Below are 22,445 nucleotides of genomic sequence, written 5' to 3'. Positions count from 1 at the left end.
GTGGGAGATGACCAAAACATGGTGTATTTTCACTTCAGAGCCTTTGTTATGAGGGTTTAGAATGACGAGTGTTAGACGCATTACATTCTGTTGGAGGTTTCACAACCTTTTGGGGATCACTTTTTGCATGTATATGAGTTGTTGACTCATTGACACTCAGCCAATGTTGTTGTTTTTTAAATCTGAAGTAGATGCATGAATGCTATGTATTTTTTTTAGTACCAACTGATAAACATCTGCCTCACATGACATGGGGAGTTTAACTCCAAAATGTCATCTCTGTGCGGGTGAATGTTTTCTTTGTTTTTTTCACTCAGATCTTTATCATTTGAAACTTATTTGAGGCGTTTAATTCATGAGCGTCACTTGGCTCTGATGCACGCTTTCCCTGTTATTGGAGGGAAAGCGATGATTCACTTTGTTAATGGAGAATTCAAGTGAGCAACTGTGGTCACGACACATTATTGGAAGTGTGATGCAACTGTGTCTCAACTTTTTTCTTGTTGGTAAGCATGTCATCAGTTATTCTCCTGGCGCACATTACTGTTTGTTATGATGTGTTTGTGAATGCAATATTTTCTGAAAATAAGTGTGAACCACCTGTGAGAGTTTGGCTTTGCATTTCCCGCCGGAATGGTTGTGTGCAAGGCTCCTATAGCGATGGATGTTGCCATTGGCAAATTATGTAAAGCATTACCTCATTACCTCTGCCAACTTTAGGGATGAGTGCCTCACCCCTCACCCATGCACACATAGAAGCTTTGTCCCGGGATTATTCTGTTTTCAGATTTACATGCCGGAGTCTGCAGATTTGCAATTGTTTGCTTTCACTTGATTTCATAGATATAATCGCTTCCGGTAGACCAGCTGGTCTTTCCTCCAAGTGGTTGACAAAGATGGTTTCAAATGAAAAATAATCCAACGTCGATAAACCCTTTTATTGATCTTTTTTTGTGTGTGATTTTATGTTTACTAATTTAAACAAAACTGCTGATCCTTTAATTTTTCCAACAGTCTGTCTGACCATCTGTTGGGATCTAATCAGCTCAACTCTGATTTCTCTCCCGCTTGAGACCCCTTTTTTTAAAAAGACTTTCCAGAAACTGTTCAGTGTGATCACACTGGCTGGAAATGTGTATGCTGATGACTAAACACTGGGAGGGGTCACATGATAATGTCCATGTTTTTTCAGCAGAGATGTCAGAAGATACAATTTAGTTTTTGCTACTGGGGTAAAGCTTTCCTGAAGTTTGCATGACAGAATCCCCAGATTCTCCACAACCCGTTACCATCTGAGTCAGTTCATTTAAATATAGAGAATTAAAATTACTATTTTTTTTTTGGAATGAAGTATCTGCAATCTCTCGGCTAGCTAGGTTATAAGCAACCTGAAACACTGTACAAACCTGAGAGTTCCCTCTCAGCTGTGTGACCCCAAAACGTTTCTTTTTTCTGCTTGCTTATTTAGACTTGCGTTGCAAAGACTTCAAAATAAAGGAAATGGAATCTAAGAGGGGAAACCTCCACCCACACTGGTGCTTTAGGTACATGCAAACAGACAGATGGTAATGCTACTATAAAAACAAAACACACTTCATGGAAGATGGTTGCACCTATACCGAACTGAACTTTACACCATCATGAAATACGAGCCATTTATTTGGAAATAGGCAGGTGCCGGTTTGTATTGTGCTTTAATTATAGACCAAGAAGAAAACTTAGTTTAACGTTTCACAGTGCAGACGCAAGTCTTTTCACCAGCACGAGCGACAGTGTCATTTACGCCCTCCTCATTGGTCATAATTTTGAACAAGGCATGTATGTATGTATATATAAAAATATGTATATATAAAAATATCAAATATTACCGCTGTCGACTTTCAGATTTCTGCTTGGAACAGAAGAACAAATCTGACGTCATTCAGTGAGTGTTTGTATGTGTGTGTACATATTCCAAGGTGGGACAGATGGGTTGGCTTGCATGTCCACAAAAAGATGAATCTATGCTTTCTGTTGCAGAGTGTCTGTGCGCGTACCCCCTCTTGTTTACAGAATCCCATTCAAAGGCAGCGGAAGGATTACAATTAATCATATGACTGTGCTGTTCTTGTTCTGTTGGATCAGAAGGACAGATTGTGTGATTAGGTTGTGGCATATATGCAAGATTATTTGTGTATACACTATGTCATAAGAGAAAGAGAAATTATTTATGAAATAATAAGTAAATTAAAAAAAAGTCATTAAAAAGTGGGATAAAATGTAAAATGATGGTCTGGGAAAATAATAAAATTATTATTATTGTTATTTTGATTTATGATTTGAACTATAGTAAGGTTATTTTCAAAGAACTGGAAAGCAGAATACCTGCATGTTAAGGCTGCAGGACGCATTTTCTATCGGCGGTCCCAAACCGGAAGTTACATCAGCAATTAAAAGTCAGCGTTCACATATAATATTTTAATGAATAAATAACCAATTATTTATGAATATGAAAGGGCAGCAAGTACTTTAAATAAAATATTAACATGTTTTTTTTTATGAGTCAGACGTGTCTATGACGTGTCACTCACTGACGCGCGCAGACCAGCTGCAGCAACTATGGCTGCCGGGTGTTGAGCCACATGTAACAACAGCTTGTTTACTGAACTCTTTGCTTCCTGCCCTGAAAGAAGACACGTTAACAAAATGTCTCGGCACAGAAATGTCCGGGGTTACAACTACGACGAAGGTAGATGAGGGGATATGAGTGTATATAGTCGGGAAATGAAGGAAAACAGGGCCGCGATAAGCTAGGCATGTTAGCCGCTATGCTAAAGTGTGATTGTTATTGATCGAGACTGTTGGGCTTCTCAGCCTGTCTTTTACAACGTACACCATATCACATATAACACTTCGGACGTAAAGAAATTAAGGCTACATAACTATTCCGTTTGTTCAAAAGGTGCTGAGATTGTGTAGTAGCTAACTGGTTTTGTTACATTAAGAACACGACTTCGTTTACGTTATGTAATAAGGTTTTTAACGCGTGTGTCGAACAAGTCACATTGCAAGCGATAGACGCACGTCTATCTATGGAATAGCGATTTTTAACCTCCATTCTCATGTTTTTGAAGACTTTGAAGACGATGACATGTATGGCCAGTCAGTAGATGATGACTACTGCATCTCCCCAGCCACAGGTTTGTGTAATTCATTTCCCACTTTAGGTTTGCCTGTCTGAACACATTAAAAACAGTGGTGACTAGTGTGCACTCAACAATGAAACCACAGAAACTCTATCACATCCAGCTGATTATACTTTTAAGAAACTTGACCAGCTGTGGTAAAAGATTTGTGCAAAGCCAGGTTTCTATTTTTGTTCTTTAAGGTCAGTCATTGTATATTTGATTCTCTACAAATGCAATCAAATAAAGGTCTCATTTCTAGAAGCAAACTGAAGCCTATTTGTGCACAAGTTGTGATCAATGATGAAGTGTGTTGTTTGTCTATACAGCAAATCAATTTATCTACTCACGTCAAGAAAGACAAGCCCCAAAGGAGGAGCCTTTAGAGGAGGAAGAATATGAAGAGGAAGATGTTCCAATGTCGCCTACTGTCAGCTACAATCTCAACCCTCTTGAGCAAGGTGGCACTAATATGTCTTTATATTATTTATTTGATCCCATAGTATAACTGCGGTCAGCTAATATTTTATTTCAGTTATTGCCTTAATAAGCTTTCCTTTCCAAAATTGTACAACGTAATGTTCAATGTCTTCTGTCCAGCTAAGCTATATTCATGTCTGGATCAAATGCGGGCGGTACTGGGAGTGACAGTGCCAGACTCAGTTTTAACTGAGGCTGCCATCAGATGTGAATATGATCCACAAAGAGCTCTGGATGCAGTTCTGTCTGAGGACCCCAAGACAGCGCCGGTTACCAAAAGTGGTGCGGTGGAGCCGCCGACTGTGCTGCGTATGAATCAGGAGAGTGCGCCGCTTCCACAAAGAACTAAACAAGCTGCTACAACTGAAAGAGGTACGTCTAGTAGCTGAGTGTGTGCTACAGTAGCAGTAAATATTAGTCATGTTTATATTACATCAGTACCTTGACTTATTATTGCACCAATATGCAGGTTTTTCTACTTTAACAGCCGTTTTAACAGCCAGGTTGTATTTTTGCTTTGAGTTACGGGCCTGAAGTTGAAGAGAGCTTCAGCTCTGCCATGGGCAGTGGAAATATCATACCTCTGTTTTGTGCTTGTAGTTTTTGTGCTGCAGTTATTTTGCCCAGTTCCTTTTTCTCTCCATGTAACCTAAGCCAGACGCCTAGAAGAGGAAACAGATTATCTCCCTTGAATTGTTGTCGATTTGGCTCGGCAGTACAAGCGTAGTACTCCACTGAAGCAGGTGGTGATAATTCAGACAACACTGAAGTGACGTGTACTCAGTGAAGCAACAAAGTTAACTTGTAAGGTGCCACTGTATATCGGGGTTCTTCAACTTGGTCCTCAAAGGGCCGGGTGGTGCAGGTTTTCTCAAGCATAGTGCACATAGTGGAGCCTGTCAGCTGTCTGAAGGCTGCATTCAGTTGTCACTCTGGTGCTGCTTGTTTCTGCTGACACCTGGTTTGTTTACTTCCGAGTGGTTGATTGGTGTGACCACAAATAGGCACCACCCCTTTGAGGACCAAGTTGAAGACTGCTCCTGAATATGATGCTAGAGGTTGAGTGAGTCCAAATAATAAAGTTGTAGTTGTCCACAAAATACCAAAAACTTTCAGATGGGGCCGCAGATTAGTTCGTAAAACATATCTGTGTGGATTTCACAGCATTGCTTTGGAAAGAGGGGCGTTTTTAGTTGTATGACTGATTGATGAAAGCCCTTTTGGCGTTTTATTTTTCCAATTTAATTTTCAGTTTTTCCATCGTGTGCATGTCTATACAGTAGCGATGCATCACAGTTGCATCATTGTTGACTCACAGGCTTCTCCTCACTGTCTTGTATCGGTAAACATGTTGTTCAAGAAAGTATTCAAGAAAGTGAATTTTATTGAAAGACAATTGTAAACAGCTAGAACATGATCTGTAGGTGCAGGTGTCTTGCAAATTGTCATGGAAGTTGGGCTATTAAGTGGCGCCCTAAAAAATTGAATTGTGCATCATCAAACACACGTGGCTGAGTGTTGAACATAGATAACACATGATTTGCTTCCAGTCTCTATAACATACCAGGTGGCTTCATGATAATAAGCAATTGGTAGTTCTTATCTGCTGTTGCTTGACCACGGAGAGGAAGATTGATTTAGTCCATCAGACCATGGTTGGCGATTTGACCAGGCCATTAACTGCATTTTTATAACCACACTTGTTTTGATTTCTGTCATCGATACGGTTGTTTCCCTCCCTGTGCAGTCGACAGCACATTTATGTGTACTACATTTTTTTTTTGTAGACAAACATCCCCCTGTCTATAATGAGCTAGTTTGGAGGGGGAGACTTGATGGACGTGAACCCACAATTTATCTTGGGTTGAAAGCATGTGAAAATGCAGCTCAAGCAATATTCTGATATGTACTATTTAATCTTACACCGCTGAGCACCAGAATAGAAAGAAGCAATTTCTAAAGTAACAGGCTACAAAGCTCAGAATAAGAAAGTAGATTTCCGTTGTTCTGTTCAAGGCTGCTTAGGAAAGTAGGAAACATACTTTCCATTTATGATGACACTTGTGAGACACACAGCTGTTTAACAAAGTGCCTTCTCTCTGTTGTTGCTTTTTTCATTCACGGTGATTCATCGGGCCATTCGTCTGTTCTTGTCCCTCCTCCTCGTCTACTGCAATTGGCTTTTGTAAGGTAAGGAGCCTGCCTGTCGCACTCTCATTCAGAACACGGTCCCCACTCTGATGGGTTCACGTCCACAAATCCATGCGTGTCTCAGTCACTGGGCAGCTTTACTCAACTCAACTTAAGTGCTGTCACTAGTAGTCCTCAAAGTCACAGTGTAATGGGGCCCGGCGCTACTAGTTTGGCGCAGCTCATGTCACAGCATCAGCAGAAGACTATGCACACTGGAGGAGTTGAGAAAGCCGTGGTCCTCCCTTCATTAAGTAGCCTGACTCTGGGTGCCAGCTGTTCTCCACCGGTTACAGCTAATCAAAGCAGTCTTGCATCAGGAACTATCACGTCTTTAAATCCTTCTTTATCCCTACACAGCACTTCATTGCTTTCACTTCCTCTAAGCAGCTTGTCCATAAGTGTGCCCAGAACAGCCGCTCCTTCTGGGTTTGGCAGTCTTGGTTGCAATGCAACAAGTGTTGATCCCAAGGGAAGCCCCTCTTTAGCGGATCTTATCCAGCAACATACAAATCGCGACCTAAATCCTGCTGTCTCTTCCGAGAGTAACCCCTCAACTGTTTGGTCCCAAGGAAGAAGTACATCTCTGTCAGACCTTGCATTCCAGCATCAGAGCAAAAGTACTGAAGGACAGTCCCCCTTCGGTTTTAGTCTAGAGAAGGTCACACCGTCCTGCCAGAGTGGGACTGTCTCACTTTCTCAGCTAGCACTTCAGCATCAAATCGGATCTTCATCTGCACTTCCGACCGATTGCACAGACTCTTCGACCGTGCTACAGTCACGACCACCTGGCCTCACCAGGTTGTGTTCACCTCCGCATTTTCCAACTGGTCCTGAAGTCACAAGCTCATCTGCTTGTTGCACCTCACCTCTCTCACTAGCACAGTCAGAGTGTGCTGATCAGTCCAAGCTCCCTCCCAAATCGCACCATGAAAACTCGGGTAGCAGTCTCACTCTCAGTGCTCTCATGAACCAGTCACAGAACGTTCTGGACACAGGTGACAACATCTCCTCGCCATCTTTTCCCACTCCCCTTACTCTTGGAGTCAGTTCCTCGGTTTTCGCGCCACCATCTGTATTTGCCCTCACGCTGTCACTCCAAAGCCGTAAACATCCAAAACGATCCCGAAATAAAGCACACAGTTCTCCGAAGAGAAGTGGCCATCTCGCTGTTCTGTGGAAGTTGCTCAAAGGTTCCAGAGAAAACTTGCAGCTGGGAAAAATAGTTCCCTTTAGCTTTGACACTCCATCACCGGATGACATTGTCCGTGCGAATCAGAAGAAAGCTTTCACAAGGTAGAGAGAAAAATCACAATTTAACTGAATGAGGGACTGAAGTCCATGGACCAAACTACGAGCATTACTTACAGAAGTGTTAAGTCTACTTCTGCCGTCTTAAACATCAGGATGATGACTGTACATTCAGTGTTGAATATATATAGATCTTTTTGGCAGCTTGAATCTCACACCACCTTTCTTCAGCTTAATTACTGCAGTTTTTTATGCCATTGTATGTTTTATGAACTATTTTTAGGTGCTTTATACGTTTTTCTTTTATTGTTTTTGCGATTAAATTGTTTTTCATGCTTAAGGCTGACTTATCTAATGTAACAGCCTCACTTACGGGAGCTCAAATTTCAAGGCAGAAAAGGCAGAGCTTTGCAGATGCTGCTGCTGTTGGAATATGGATCAGTTAACCATTGTGCTGGTTTCCAGCTGCATGCCTTTGACATCATGGTGGTAACATTTTGGGTTTTAGAACACCTGGAGATTTTCCCATGAGTCAAACCACAAACGCAGTAACAAGCAATTTTTTTTGTCTTCTGCCTTCATATTGTAAAACTAACTTTTACTGAAGACACTGGTGCAAAAGTTCATTTGAACTGTTTTAAAGTTGTTTTTTTTTGAGTTATGACCAAGTATATTTTATATAAAGTTGGTCAGTAAACTAAAGCTGCCATAAGATGATTTGTTATTGAAATAAAGGAGCTGATTAAAAAAATGTTGACGGTATTTTCATTGATTTTAAATGTCTTTTTCATACAGCATAATTATGTGTATGTGTATGTTTGGTAACAATTCAACATATTTTTTTGGAAGAAAATTGAACTTCAGTCAAGCACTTTTTTTGTTAGCGGATACTTATTTCAATTTTTAAAAATGGTTGAAGTTTTAATTGTCACAAAAAGTAAAAACCAAAAAGAGTAAGATGACTGGGTAATTGCATCCTTGAACATTTCTTTTATTGATCAAAATGATTTAAATTTACATTTTAGCTTCTGCTGTGTCTTAATCCAAAAAATATTTCCAGTTATGTTCATAATACCTAAATAGCAATACGAGTTGAAACCCATCACTTGTCGTCACATTTTCCTTTCTCAATAGTTCACAGGGAATTGTTCATAAGAGTTTCTTCTTTTTCTATTTAAATATCTTTTTTTTTTTATTCTGCAAAGCGACGATTAGCATGATACCATTCTGTATGAAGGATTGTATCAAATACAGGTATTTGAAATAGGTAAACGAGGTTAGACTTTTGGTAACATGCTTAAATAAGCATGTTAATGTGTTTTTTTTCCATATTTCCAATGTGTCAAGTTGTTCCTTACCCTTTACCCTTTGTGTAACCTTTTATTAAAGTTGCCCCTGAAGCATCACTCCGTGTATACATTAAGAGAAGATTGATGATATTAGTTTGCTTAAATACCTCATAATGAGGTTCTTATCGGAAAATGTAAATGCAAAGTCCTGTTTTTATTCAAATAATTTTGTAGTTGGATACTGAATCCTGCTAGAAATGAAGACTTTGAGTTTTTGAATTAGGATAAGAAAGCTGCTACTACTTTGCTACTGTTCCACATTCTGTGATGACAAACCTTTCTTTTGCAGTGATGGCTCTATAGCAAATTTCTATTTAAGGTTTGTTCAGTGTACTCACTGTCTAATGCGTTATTACTCATAGTTTTTACTGCCGTGGTAACCCACTATATTTGATATCCATATCACATATCCTCTGGTTTAAGTTGCTAATTTTTCTAGAAGTATTTGCCTGAGTGCTTTAATTTGAGCTCCACTTCTTGCATTAATGTGGGCACATTTATACAGGTGCAGGGTGTATGAACAAGACCCCGAGGCTGTCAAACAGACTACTGAACCTTCATAATAAGGGCTGAAAGGGTTTAATAAGACTTGTAAAACAGGTTTTTAAGCAAACAAGAAGTCTTTGTTGATCTGCTCTGCTATTAGTGTAGCGATCATTTTAAAGTAAGAAGTCTAGTTAAATGATTCAAAAATAAAAGATGAATGGGTGAATAATAGTGGATATTCAGCATCTTTAGAAATACATTTTACAGAAATGTAGCCCAGTTGTGGTCCAATAATCTGCATAAAAACCATTTAAATTGAATGTTGCAGCGCCTCATAGGTATCAATGGATTCAAGTGCTTTCCCTTGTTATCCTATCATTCTTCATCGGTCATTGCCATTGCTTGTAGTCATCATGGATAGACAGTGTTTGTGTACTGTAAACACAATGAAATGGATTTATTGCTATGTAAATACTGATAGAAATCCATGGGTAACACAGTGACAAGTGTGTTCTACAGATGTCGTTGTAGAAATGCACTGGTCCATGTATCAGACAATGTTTGTGCAAGCTCCTGAGCCGGGAGTTGTGTCATCCTGCTCATGAAAATCTGGGCTTAAAAAAGGTTCACATGAAGCACGGAACACGGACATATACAGTGAACATATGGGAAATGGTTTCTCACGTGATCTTTAAGAAAAAAAATGTGTGATGGTATTTAAAATCATAGGCAGAAGATATCCATTGCCACAAATAAAATGTACTTTTTATTAACAACCACAATTTGGTCCATGTTCTACAAGACAGAGCGTCTATGTGGGTTCAGCAGGAAGTTGCAAACTTGGAGAAAATGTCACCTCAAGCTTACATCTGCTCAGAACAGACGAGCTCTAGGTCGTCTCTCTGACACCACCTACGTAGGAAAATCTGATCATGTCCCTTAATGTTCACACTTGAGACACATCAAATCATTTTGTTTCTCGCAGTTTTTGTTGCAAGAGCTGCATGCACATCACCGCAGTGTTTTGATCTCAGGGTGGCATTTCTGTGGAGCACAGTTTTTCTCACTACAAGTGGTAGAACGTGTAATCGAGCAACACCTGCTTCGTAATATTGATCACATGAACTGTTCTTTAAAAAAAAGAGACATCAATTGAGATCATCGTGTCAAGCTTATTTCACGTTTTCCCATTTAGTGTCACTCATGTTAATTTTAGTTCATGTTACAACCCCCAGAAGTAATTACCCCAGTATGACCTTTTGAACTTGCCCCCACACTTGTGGCTGTACAATTCTTTTTTTTGTCATTTAAAGTACTTGGTCACTTATGGCTGACATTTTACTGACCTTTACTTTCCACCCTCCCCAAAGCCCAGCTGCTACTGTGCATCAGTGTTGCCCTATGATCATTGAATATAGCAGCTCATTTTATAATTTGGATTTGTCGTATTGAAAGTCATCAATTACTTGTCTACAATAGTTCCACTCAAGTTCAACATTGATATATCACGGTGCACTCTCACCTTTGTTGTTTTGTCTGTGTTGTGGTTGCTGCTGCAAAGATAATTTAGCACTTTGTTTTCCATTACAATTGCATCACCTTTTGGAGCTGAGATGTCTCAAACATTTTAAGAGAGGACAGTCTCAAACATATGCCATGTTTTAGCCAAAAATTCTGAGTGCCAGCAAACCAGAGCTCTCTGTGCAGGGGTCTCTTAAGTTACTTAAGTTGACTCGTACAACTGACCAATAATAAAAGGCGGCCGTTTTAGTGGCTATGATGCTGATGCCACACAGCAGCTGAAGCGCCAGTGATTCCTCATGTCCTCTGCATCAGAATTTATGAAGAACATTTTCATATTATTAAAATAGTTTTCCTTTCAGCACTGAAACCGTTCCCTGAATCCCCCCTGCCCCCCTGCACCTCCTCATTTGCTTTGTGTCACTGTTTTAAAGCCACATTATGAATCAAATGCTGACGGAAAGGTAGTATTATCCCCTTACTTTTCACCACCGCCATCCCCTGTTTTTTTTTTTTTTTTTCATCTGACATGAGCACTTGTGTATCTTGATGGGGGTTGGTTTATATTTGCATATCCTGGGCGGACTCCTCTTATCCTGTACTCAGTTGGCCCTCAGGCTCAAGGCTCAATGACTCACTCTTAGCCACACCAAGGGTCCTTATACCTTAAATTCCTGGTTGGGTGACTGCCAGCCGTTTACCTGCCAGTCCAACTAGTAAAAATAGATGTTCAGAACCTGATTGTGGTCTATAGTTGTTTCCTCAGGGGCCTCCTGTCAGTACTGCTCCCAGGCTAGTACAGAAAATAAGATCTGGCACGCAGATTATTTGCAGAGATATTAAGAGTTTTGTCAGTGAGTGGCACAGGCAGTGGGTTGAAACTATGGAGGGGGAAGATGGCTTCATGTGGCTGTTTCCCCTCGGGATGAAAGTTTGTTTGTGACTCCATTACTTTTAAAAGAGCGAGATGACGTTAACTGATTACTTTTCTCACCAGTTTGGGGTCGAAACAAGATGAACCCCTGTTTAAGTTTTTTTTTTTCAAGCAACTGTAGCATGGATAAGAATAATCCCTTCAGGTGTTACTGCAGTCAATTCCAGAATGAACAAGGGTTGCTCTCTTTGATGAAGGTGACTACTCCCAGTTGCTGTCTTCAGCCTCACTGTTGAGATGTTCCTCTACTACAGTTGAGACGTGTTATTATTATGTCGCCCTGGTCTCATCTGTGAACGTACTGTAACTTCCAAAGAGAGATGGAGCTCCAGCTTTTTTCGAAAACTGTCTTAATCCATTGATGCCTTTGGAAAATACATCACATACAGAAAGATTCAAATCCCAAGTTAGTTAAGTTTTCTGTGAAACGGATTGCCTCAGCTTGATAGAGTTGTTGACATAAGGTAACCGTGTCAAGTTGCGTGAACAAATAAGTTTCTGGTATGTGCACCTCAAATAAACATGGCTAGTCTCAGTGTAAGAGCTGTACTTTTTACCTACTTAATTTAAGTATTAGTTAGTGAAACTATGTGATGTTACATTAATCACTGTATGTTGTATATCAGCTCAGTCGAGCTGTTCACCACATTATCCAGGTCGTCTAGTCCCACCAAGAGAAATAGGAATTTCGCTCCAGTAGTCAGACTAAGCTGCTTACATGCATTTTAAATAGCTGCAATACTGTTTATTTGTTTATATTTAGTATATAATTTTTTATTTATTTATTTTTTGTTGGTATTTATCTGATATTTATTCATTTGGACATATAGTTTTGGTTTTTGGAAACCAGAGGCCTCAGACCAAAATTTCGTTGCCATAATATAGTGATATGTTTTTGTGCAATGACAATAAAGAGAGTCTAAGTCTAATTGCCGGACTAACGCAACAATTTGTTTTGGGTTTTTTTGAGCCGTCATTTAAAGGTGTTCAAAAGTGTCCGTTTGACAAGCATCATGGGACTGAGCCACATTATATTATGACTTCAAAGTAAAGTCGAATGGAATCTCACAGCAACATTAGAATATGAAGCAAGGATACAGACTGCAGCATAACATTCTAAACCAACAAAGTTAATTCAAGTTGAATCCATGAGCTTTAGTTCCATGCTCCATCCATCTTAATGTGCCATCCTCCTGCCTCCTTCAGTTTATGAATTTTTATTTGTAATATTTTTTGCTTGCAAGTGTTTGGGAGCAACTATTTATGATGCCACTCTAATAAAGAGTAAAAAGATTATTGTTTAAGTCGTCTGTCAGCTCAAGCGGCCGTGCCACATCATTGTAATATTTGCCTTCATTTCATAGCTGAAAGTTTAACTTGAAATATTTGTCCCGTCAGAAACATGTGATGGGTGAGTTTGCGTTCCCAGAACCTGCCTGTAGGTTATTTGTCAACTCTTCAAGTTGTTTGTTGTTTACTCAGTGGTGGACTGATGACCTTAATAGGAACACCTACTTGGTATTTTAATGGCGTCTTGTTTCTAGTAATCTGGATGGAATAAGTAGTTATTTGTGTGAGTAGCTATTATCTAAAAATTATTATTCTCCTTAATTAAACATGGTTATCAAGGTGATATTAATGCTTTACTTAGGTAGATTTATTTAATTATAGCTCTTAAAACGTTTTGTATTTTCTAAATTATGTCAATAGCAAACCAAAACCACAGGGTTTTTTATTCCCTCTAAAGTTTTTTTGCTTCAGGCTTTAAGGTAAAATAATGTACAGATTATCATAAATACATGATTAAAATTAAAAAAGTGATAATCTGGTGCCTATTTCTCCCAATGAAATATTGACGATATTATTATATGATATTAAGAATAATTGAATACTTTAGTTTGTGAAGTGGAACAAGTGCAATGCAACAGTGTTGGTGACTCAGCTGAAACGTCATTATCTTTACGGTGCTAGAATTGGAGCAAGACGTTTTTGTTCTGCTGGAAAAAGTCATCATAGTGTGCGTGCCCATGTGCACTTACTGCTTTTTTGTACTTTATAAAAGATTCTGGAAGACTGATTGAGATGAGCATGTTGGACAATGGATCTGTGAAACACTGAAGGAGATGAAGAGGAAGAACTTACTTACTAAACTTGCTGCTTGCACTTTTAAAACGCTGTTTATTTCAGTCCCTCTTTACCGCATCTACATGATATGACGCGATTGTGGCTATTTTTCAATGGAAAAAAAGGGTTTTATTCCTCTACCTTTGTCTCCTTTTTTAATGCAACCATTGCCTTTTATAAACACTGTTCTGATGTGTGAAGTGAAATGTCTGCATAATGACGTGCGTATCATGTTTCAGAATGAGAGGGATTTTTTTGTCTGTCATCTATCCAGTCATTTTGAGAAGACTTTAAAGAAAGTCCTTTAAATAATTTTGTTGAGTCACACTAAGCGCTTACTTTTTCTCACAGTTTGAAAGAAACAACTTGTGTTTTAGTGGCATAAATCTGAATGATTATATTGCAAAGACACATGGAAAATATTTTATTGCCGTTGGATGTAATGGTGAGGGTGTATAGTATATTTCAGTTTGCCCTGCACCGCTCCAAAAAGCATTTCCCAAAACTGTCACATCACTTTCTGAAGAGACGAGACCACGGGTGGTTCTGAAATTAACTCTTGCTGCGCCAGGATGTCGGCAAACACACCCTGCAGCAGTCACATCTATATGAATCATTAACAGGTTGAAATGACTGGACTGGTGGTCATTTGGAATCAGGATGACAAAGCACTCACTGTGCATCTGATGATAAATTGCTCAACTACTTGTCAAAGATTTTGGGCTGATAATTGCATCATTTACTTCCATTTAGCAGTTCCATTTCCCGTCACAAATGCGTTTAGCGCGACCAGAAACATGGTCCGGCTGTTGTTTACTGCCACATTTCTTTTTCAAACTAACTTATGGCTTCACTATTCACACATTTAAAAGCAAAAACACAGACAAGTACACGCAAAAATGTTCAATTAATGGCGTATATCTCTCTGGTATCTGCAAGTGTACGTGATGGAAGGTGACATAATTGTACCACAGGTTTGGGTGAACGCTAGAATGAAGAATCTAAGGCAGTTTCAAGCTCTAGTTTTCAAAGCTGGGTAAATAACAGTTGCATGGTAGAAGTGGCTCACGAGCCTTGGAAGTGTGGACACCTGTGCGGCACGGTAAGCCAGGAATGATCTGAGTTGGCTAGTGGGCTGTTCGACAGACCACATGACTTGTTATGATCTTGGAGTTTTTGTTCCAGTGTTGGTATATGTTCAGTAATCCTTTTATTCTGCTTCTTTTATTTAGCTAAAAGCAGGAACGTGTCCGACAGCAAACTGGATTCTGAGATTGTACCTAAAGTCGCTCGCATGACAGTCTGTGGCAAGAAGCCAACCATGGGCTTCGACGTCCCCAGGTACCGAACACACACATCTATAGTCACACGTTTAGGAGCATGTCTGAATGCAGGGCGTGGCCATGCTTCATCAGAGTTTAGGCTCTTTGTCTGATGATCATACTACTACCACTAACTAACATTTAATCTCTGTCTCAGCGCGGGGAATAACGGAGCCGCGGTGCGTCGAGGCGGCAGCCCGGAGAACACTACAGCGCAGGACTCCAGCACACCCAAACGCCCCGAGACTCCATCGAAGGCCTCAAATGCAGATGATGCCTCATCAGTTCCCACTCCAGGCCGCGTGTCTGGAAAAACCAAGCAGACCATCAACATCAAAGACGAGCTGGAGAAGCGACAAGGCGGCAAACCACTTTTAAATTTGGTGGTTATCGGTGAGCAAAAGTCTTTTCTCTTCTTATCCACTGATGACCCATCCCAAAAGAAACATGACAAACACATGACTGACAAGTATAAAAAGCATAGTGAGTAATTCTGTGAGTGTTTTGTGAGTGAATGGAAGCGGAGGAGAAATGATGTTGAGGATTGATTGTTTAAAGTAGGACAAAGTGACTGAATGATGTGCATCATTCTCAGTTGGACTAAGCGCAGTACTTTCACTAGTTCATTCCCACAGCTGTCCCTCCCCCTTCTTCCTGCCTCAGACACCACAACTTCTCTTGTATATTTCTGTTGGTTGCCCGTAGTCGTCTGGAGCTTATCTTTGCCACGTCTAATCTGCTCGGCCTTCCTACCTGTCTTATCACAGGGTTACATTTGTCCCTAGTTTCGTCCCTCTTATCTCCTATCATTGGCCACTGGTCCCCTCTTTTATCTGACACCATCTCAGCCGCTTCTCAGTCCTTTGCTTTGTTGACTGACCACCGGTCCTCCCTGCAGGCCACGTGGACGCTGGGAAGAGCACGCTGATGGGCCACTTGCTGTATCTGCTGGGTAACGTGAACAAGCGCACCATGCACAAGTATGAACAGGAGTCCAAGAAGGCAGGGAAGGCCTCTTTTGCTTACGCTTGGGTCCTCGATGAGACTGGCGAGGAGAGGGACAGGTGAGAACAGGAAGGAGAAATACACTTGGAAACCACATTGTGTCCAAGACAGTAGGATGGTTAATTACAATATTAACAGTGAAATAAAGCATAAGGCGATACAAGCATTCAGTTTGTTTGTTTTTTCATTTTCAGTCTTAACTTTTCCTCATGGTGATTCTTCATTCGCAGGGGTGTGACTATGGACGTGGGCATGACCAAGTTTGAGACAAACTCAAAGGTGGTGACCCTCATGGATGCGCCAGGACACAAGGACTTTATTCCTAACATGATCACCGGTGCCGCACAGGTATGGCGCTCTTGTCTCCTGATGGTGCCAGCTATTTAAAAAAGTCGTTAATCAGCTATAAACTAATAAAACTTTGTATCTTTAGTAGCTGCAGCTTCCCTGTCTCGTTTCACTGTCCTTGAAAATTCACCTTAATTCATAGAAACCTTTTGGTTTGGTTTGTCTGTTGATGTCTGTGGGTGTTGTCGCGTTACTGGGTGTGTCTGTCTGTTTTGGGGCTGAAATGTAGTTTCTCTTTACTCTTTATGACTGTTCTCAGATCATGCTGCATCATATAGAGACTTCTGTCTTGCTCAGATGTTCAGAAGGTTTGGTCGAATATGACCTGCCAGTTCTTGGTGGGTGATTGATGGAAGTCATATCATATTGGAATGATTTAATCTTCAGTTTTATCATTACTGGAGTCGCTGGTCTCTTGAAATTTACTTTATTAAAAATTATGGGTTATAAAAAATTGTTTTTTTTTTTTTTAAATGGAGGTTTTCATATGAATCAATCACATTTTAATATTTGAATGATCACATTGAAGTTCTCATTTAGTCTCATTCATCATGGATGTTTTTGTCATCATCACTCACTTGGAACTTGGAAAAATGCTCCATGCCAAAGAAAGTTTAAATTGTTGCTGTTATTGGTTATTTGTTATCAATGTTTTATTAAATAATAGTGCTTAATAAAACATGCCTCATATAGAAGGATGCTTGATCTCTCAACTGTGAAGTGCTATGTCTTTCACCCAGTCAACTGAATATGTTTGTTTCATTTTAAAAAGCTTTTTCTCTGTATTTTCTGATGTCAGATGCCAAAACACAGACAGGGTTTGAGCATGTTTCAGTTGTTTCAGAAGGACATTTTTTTGTCTGCTTTTACTGCCCATATTCACATTTGACTTTCCCACTTCTGTGGCTTTTGTGCACAGGCTGATGTGGCGGTGTTGGTGGTGGATGCCAGCAGAGGAGAGTTCGAAGCCGGGTTTGAGTCCGGTGGTCAAACCCGGGAGCACGCTTTGTTAGTGCGGTCTCTTGGAGTCACTCAACTGGCTGTAGCTGTCAACAAGATGGACCAGGTCAGACCTTCGACAAAATATTCAAATTCAGATTCTTGCAGAAGCACTGTGGGGTCTTCGAGTGATCATCAGAAACACTTCTTCTGAGTTTATTGCTGTACTTGGCTTGAATCAAACCTACTATGTAGTTTTTTTTTAATCTGTCTCCGTAAAATTGTTTACTTTCCAACGTGTTCATGTCATCATAAATCAAACGTTTAACTGCTGCTCTTCAGTTCATCCCACCATTAATCTTTTGCAGGTGAACTGGCAGCAGGATCGCTTCCAGGACATTACTTCTAAACTGGGTCATTTCCTCAAACAAGCTGGTTTTAAGGTCTGTGAAAAACGTCAACACTTCACTACGTGACTTCTATGTATGAGAAACAAAGCAAAAACTTTTTTGTTTTAGGCTTGAAGCGTTATGTGCGTTTTTGTGTGCAAATAGTTCCTCATAAAAACACTGGCGTTCAAGGGTTCATAAGACATTTAGTGGGCGAATATGTACTTAATAATATCAGGCCTAGTTTTGAGAGACTGATGTTATGACGGCATCACCAGGTGAGGAGACACTGAGAACATCTGGGAATGCCAAATTGAGTGTTCATCCCTGAAGTGTTTGTGTATTTCATCTCCTGTTGTGTTGTTCTGCTTCCTCCAGGAGTCTGATGTTTACTTCATCCCCACCAGCGGGTTGTCAGGGGAGAACCTCACCACCAGAAGTTCTGTCTCACAGCTCACCTCGTGGTTCTCAGGTCCTAGTCTACTGGAACAAATCGGTAATAGCTGGAGTCCACCCTTTTCATCTTAGCGTTTGAACCTCATACCTCTGACCTAGCGCAAAAAGAAAATGACATGCATCAAGTCAATGTTTTTCATGCTAATGTTGTTTGTATGAATGTTTGTGACCATGCAGCTATGAGCCTGTGCAAGAGCTTCACAGCTAGTCTGATGCCATTGTTGCTTACGAGAATTTTTCACAATTTCTCTGACTAATCACTGCCGTGTAGCGTGTTATTCATCCACTGCTAGAGAAACCTTTATTTACATCATTCTTTTTTCCTCTTTTTTTCCCCCCCCAGACGCTTTCAAAGCTCCGCCGAGGTCCGTGGAGAAACCTTTCAGACTGTGCGTGTCGGACGTATTTAAAGGTGAAAGCAGAGTGACAGAAGAGCCCGTGCTTCTGACCATGCTGATCCTTACTCTCCTCCTGCAGACCAGGGCTCTGGCTTCTGCGTCACTGGGAAGATCGAGGCCGGATACATACAGACGGGAGACAAGATTTTAGCAATGCCTCCCAACGAAACTTGCACAGTGAAAGGTTTGTATATTGTGTAAAGCCATTCTGGCAAGTGTTTACATCATTCCAGTGGAAAAGTGAGGCTACAACTTCTCGAAACTAGTGTTGACCTTTTTTTACAGTAAAGCGGGCCTCACTTCCTGTGCCAGAATATTTCCCTGAATTTAATCACTTTTTTGTGAAAGTGACCTCTTTTTAGTAACCTCCATGATTTGGAAATATAAACGTTTGACTTGGCGTGTTCATTATGAATACACACATAATAATTGTGTGGTGTGTAGCTAAAAATACAATTCATTAATTTAAACTTTCACTTGAGCTCAGGGGTTAGTAACAGGCTTTATTTCTGTTTCAAAAGCCATAACACAGATCCTCCTGATGTGCACTTCCTCCGAATGTCTGGTGACTGATTTGTTTATTAATTCCATCCATTGTTAACTGTACTAATGCACTAACAAGCACTTGCACATCCAGACGAGTCCCATATTTATTATCTCAGGGTCTAATATTTCCAGGATTTTCCTTCGATTGGGTTCCTTTTCTTCCTTGACAGCTGGGGTTGGCTCCAGCAACCAAAAAACACTGTTGGACTTGGCAAAAAGCTGTTTAGTAGAATGATGTAGTCCATTGTTTTTGTTAGTCATGTGACTGAATGGTAGATGAAAGGAAGCTGCAGTGGGAAGACGAGTGGTTGGTTGAAAAAAAAGTGCTGACCTTGCAACATGATCTGAGATATTCCCAACTTAAGTGAGTGAATGGATTCAAAATTGGTTTCTATAGTGCTGTGAAAATTTTTTTATTAGATTACTTATTACACTCTATGGCCATAAATTAGCTGTATGATCATTCTGCCTCTGCACTTGAACTTTTTCATGAGTTGACTTGTAAGGTTTGTCAGATACAGAACACAGAGATCTGAGACCTTAATATAGTTTTTTAGATCATTTTTTTCTCGCGATTGTCCTCCTCGCTAACTCAGCAACCAACTGCGATGAACACTGCCCCTTAGTGGTTTGTTCTGGTTATAGCGTTTTGACTGGCATATGGTTCGACAGGTATAACTCTACATGACTCGCCGATGGACTGGGCTGCGGCAGGGGATCACGTCAGCCTGACGGTCACCGGCATGGATATCATCAAGATCAAGTTAGAGGCTTTATTTTCTGCCTCTGGATGAGATTTTGGACTCTGTTGTTGACTGTCACTGTGCCGTTCAGTGTGGGATGCGTCTTCTGTGATCCGAAAGAACCCATCCGAGCCTGCACTCGATTCAGGGCCAGAGTCCTGCTCTTCAATATTGAAGTGCCGATAACACAAGGTTTCCCGGTGAGTCAGACCTGTTGGATTTGCTTTATTAAAACAGGGAGGTAGATCGATGCAGCAGCATCGTTGTGGGATCATGAAGATGACTGGACCAAAGTACAATGTTTAGATTGCTGTCTTAAATCCAGGGAGAACACTGTAGTGTAACGGTCTTCATGTGTGTGTGTTGCAGGTGCTGTTGCACTACCAGACGGTCAGTGAGCCGGCCACCATACGGAAGCTTGTCAGCGTATTGCACAAGAGTAGTGGGGAAGTTCTGAAAAAGAAACCAAAGTGCGTGTTTTATTACGCCGCATCATCGGATTCGGAGATGAGTTGTTATTGTTTGTGTCGTCAGGTGTTTGGGCAAGGGGATGAACGCCATTGTGGAGATCCAGACACAAAGGCCCGTGTCACTAGAGTTGTACAAAGACTACAAGGAACTGGGCCGGTTCATGCTGCGCTACGTGGGATCCACTATAGCAGCTGGCGTCGTCACAGAGGTAAAAAACTGCCAGCACTTCTGTTTCTATATTTGTTATTGTTTCAGCGATTGCTCGCTTAAAAAAAAAAGAAAACTATGTGTCTGCATTTTTTTTGATGACTCATCACTTTCACTTTAAAAAAGCCCCAAGTTTTTATCTCACTTGTGAATTGATGATGATATGGCAGCATGAAATTCACCTTTAAAAAAAGTCAGTTGCGCTCAGGTCGTGAAGAAAACAGGGTGCATTATACCTCTGAAGAGAATGAAGGATTATGTGTGGAGTCTTTGCAGTTGAACTTTCACCTCAGCAAAAACAAAAGCTGTACCTGGTTGGGTTTCATAAACCGGATCAGAGGTGAGACATCAGAAACAGACCTGCAGTCAGTTTTACATTGACCTCTGAGCTTTGAAGTCATTCAAAAACTGGCTTCTGGATCGACTCATTTTTCAATTCAATTCTAAGTAATTTGCAAGGGAACAGTAAGAATAAAAAAAAAAGCCAATATAGTTCACAAGTAGCACTGAACTTGTTGAAGAGCGATGGATGGGGAAAAAATAAAATGAAGGTAGAGAGTTAGGGGGACTTTGTGCTGCAGGGAAATCTACTTTCAGGCGTTCACTGTACAAATTTGCAAGGTCGTCATAATGAAAAAGGATGATTCAGCACTTTCAGTGTCGACTGAACACATGCAGCGATTCTTTAATTCATCTGACTGATTGATAGAAGCAGTGGAATTTAAGTTGCCTGCAAGGATCTTTGCAGGAGTGAGGGCGGGGCCAAGCCTCCGCTGCTCACAAGGGTCTTTCGGTTTGCTGACGTCAACTTCTCACTGCTGAGGTGAAGAAAGTTGAGTTTCTTGGCCCTGCTCTACCAGTTGTGGTGCAGTAGTTGCATCTTTTTAGATGCATAAACCACTGGGGAGGCACTCTGGGAGGAGACCCTGGACAAGACCCAGGACATCTCAGTTAAAGTCTTCTGAGAGGACCATTTATACAGTTGCATTTACTGAAATTGTTTTTGCTGTAATCTTATTAGCTGTTCCTTCAATTGCAGATCAAGGAATGAAGGCTTTTCCTGGGCAAAGTTGGAGGGATTAAACTTGAAGACTGCAGCCTCAGACTAAGTGTATCACTGCTGTAGATGCAGCACTCTGGTCCATCCACCTCTCTGGGACACACCACGTCCAGGACCCCAACACTCACCCTGCAGAGCTTGGCTGTCGCACTACACTTCACTAAAGCTCTTCATCTGAGCATCACTAAAAAGGGACTGCTAGTTGTCAGCGGGGTATTTTACAGTGAGTCACTTCACTGTACTTCTGCATAATAAGCCCAGAACATGCTGCTCCACGTCAAATCAAAAAGGTTCGACACGTCCAGCTAGTCAACTGTAACGATAGTGTCTTAAAAGAGAACAAATCCGGAGTGAAATGAAAAGCATCTGTTTCTTGATAACGTGGTAGGTTTCTGTTAAATTCCTCCTTCACATTAAGAATCAATGTGAGGATAGAATGGGGGTTGCTGTTTAAATTCCAGATCAATAAGATTGATGAGTGAATGAGGGAATTGACTTGTCAAGTCAATGCACAAGTGTTTCCAAGTAACATGTACTGCAGTACAGGGAGCGGAGCCTTGCTTCTGATGCACCACCTGCAGAGTGTTGAAGATGAGTCGGTGTGATGAAAAATAAAGTGACTCAAGTGTGGCTTGGCTCCTGGCATGGATGGCGTGCATGCAACGCTTCTTCAGGTCAGGTTTGTTTGGATTTGCTCGGTGTCGAGATGAGTTAAGAGGCTCTGGAAAAAAAAGGCCTTGGTTTGAAATGTGATTTTGCTGCGTAGAGGAAAGGTTGTGAGGGAAAGCACCACTTCATCAGTCAGTCATAACTCTTGAATTGTACACCATAAATGCCCGAACAGGAAGCAGATATGACGCAGCGTTTCCAGAAAACCAAGGTTCAGAGTCAGAATGTAACAGGTTCTAATGAAGCGGATTTAAAATAGTGCAGCAGCAAAGTATTGCCATTTTTGTCCAAGTACTTGATGTAATAATGCTCATTAATGAATAAATATTTTTCCTTTAGTTTATTTTTTTCTAGTATTGCAAGTATTGCAGCAACTTGTTCGGCTGCACCAAA

At 40.7% G+C, this 22,445-nt stretch overlaps 1 protein-coding gene across 3 annotated transcripts; it reads left to right on the top strand.

The window, feature by feature from the left end:
* The first annotated feature begins 2,580 nt into the window (after positions 1–2,580).
* hbs1l (HBS1-like translational GTPase) lies at positions 2,581–22,390 on the top strand. 3 transcript variants are annotated; one of them, XM_053887913.1, is made up of 18 exons: positions 2,581–2,728; positions 3,114–3,179; positions 3,494–3,625; positions 3,765–4,016; positions 14,732–14,840; positions 14,979–15,214; positions 15,720–15,885; positions 16,057–16,174; positions 17,094–17,240; positions 17,482–17,556; positions 17,881–17,998; positions 18,302–18,370; positions 18,436–18,540; positions 19,575–19,665; positions 19,737–19,845; positions 20,015–20,115; positions 20,180–20,324; positions 21,363–22,390. In XM_053887913.1, exons 1-18 carry the CDS (start codon positions 2,686–2,688, stop codon positions 21,372–21,374), a joined length of 2,094 nt encoding a protein of 697 aa, XP_053743888.1. In that variant the 5' UTR covers positions 2,581–2,685; the 3' UTR covers positions 21,375–22,390. The 3 variants fall into 3 exon arrangements, with proteins under 3 accessions (XP_053743888.1, XP_053743889.1, XP_053743890.1); XM_053887915.1 differs by lacking the exons at positions 2,581–2,728; positions 3,114–3,179; positions 3,494–3,625; positions 3,765–4,016 and adding an exon at positions 5,019–5,834; XM_053887914.1 differs by lacking the exons at positions 14,732–14,840; positions 14,979–15,214; positions 15,720–15,885; ... (9 more) ...; positions 20,180–20,324; positions 21,363–22,390 and adding an exon at positions 5,840–14,695.
* The last annotated feature ends 55 nt before the right edge of the window (positions 22,391–22,445 follow it).

The sequence above is a fragment of the Synchiropus splendidus genome, chromosome 15 (genome assembly GCF_027744825.2).
Source record: "Synchiropus splendidus isolate RoL2022-P1 chromosome 15, RoL_Sspl_1.0, whole genome shotgun sequence".
NCBI classification, from domain to species: Eukaryota; Metazoa; Chordata; class Actinopteri; order Syngnathiformes; family Callionymidae; genus Synchiropus; species Synchiropus splendidus.
Note: the sequence above shows the minus strand (reverse complement) of the source record. Positions and strands in the feature narration are given on the sequence as shown.

Coding starts and splice junctions, on each gene's coding strand:
- hbs1l (XM_053887913.1), top strand. CDS start 2,686: ATGTCTCGGCACAGAAATGTCCGGGGTTACAACTACGACGAAG. Junction 19,666..19,736: donor ATGGATATCATCAAGATCAA/GTTAGAGGCTTT, acceptor TGTGCCGTTCAG/TGTGGGATGCGTCTTCTGTG. Junction 19,846..20,014: donor CGATAACACAAGGTTTCCCG/GTGAGTCAGACC, acceptor TGTGTGTTGCAG/GTGCTGTTGCACTACCAGAC.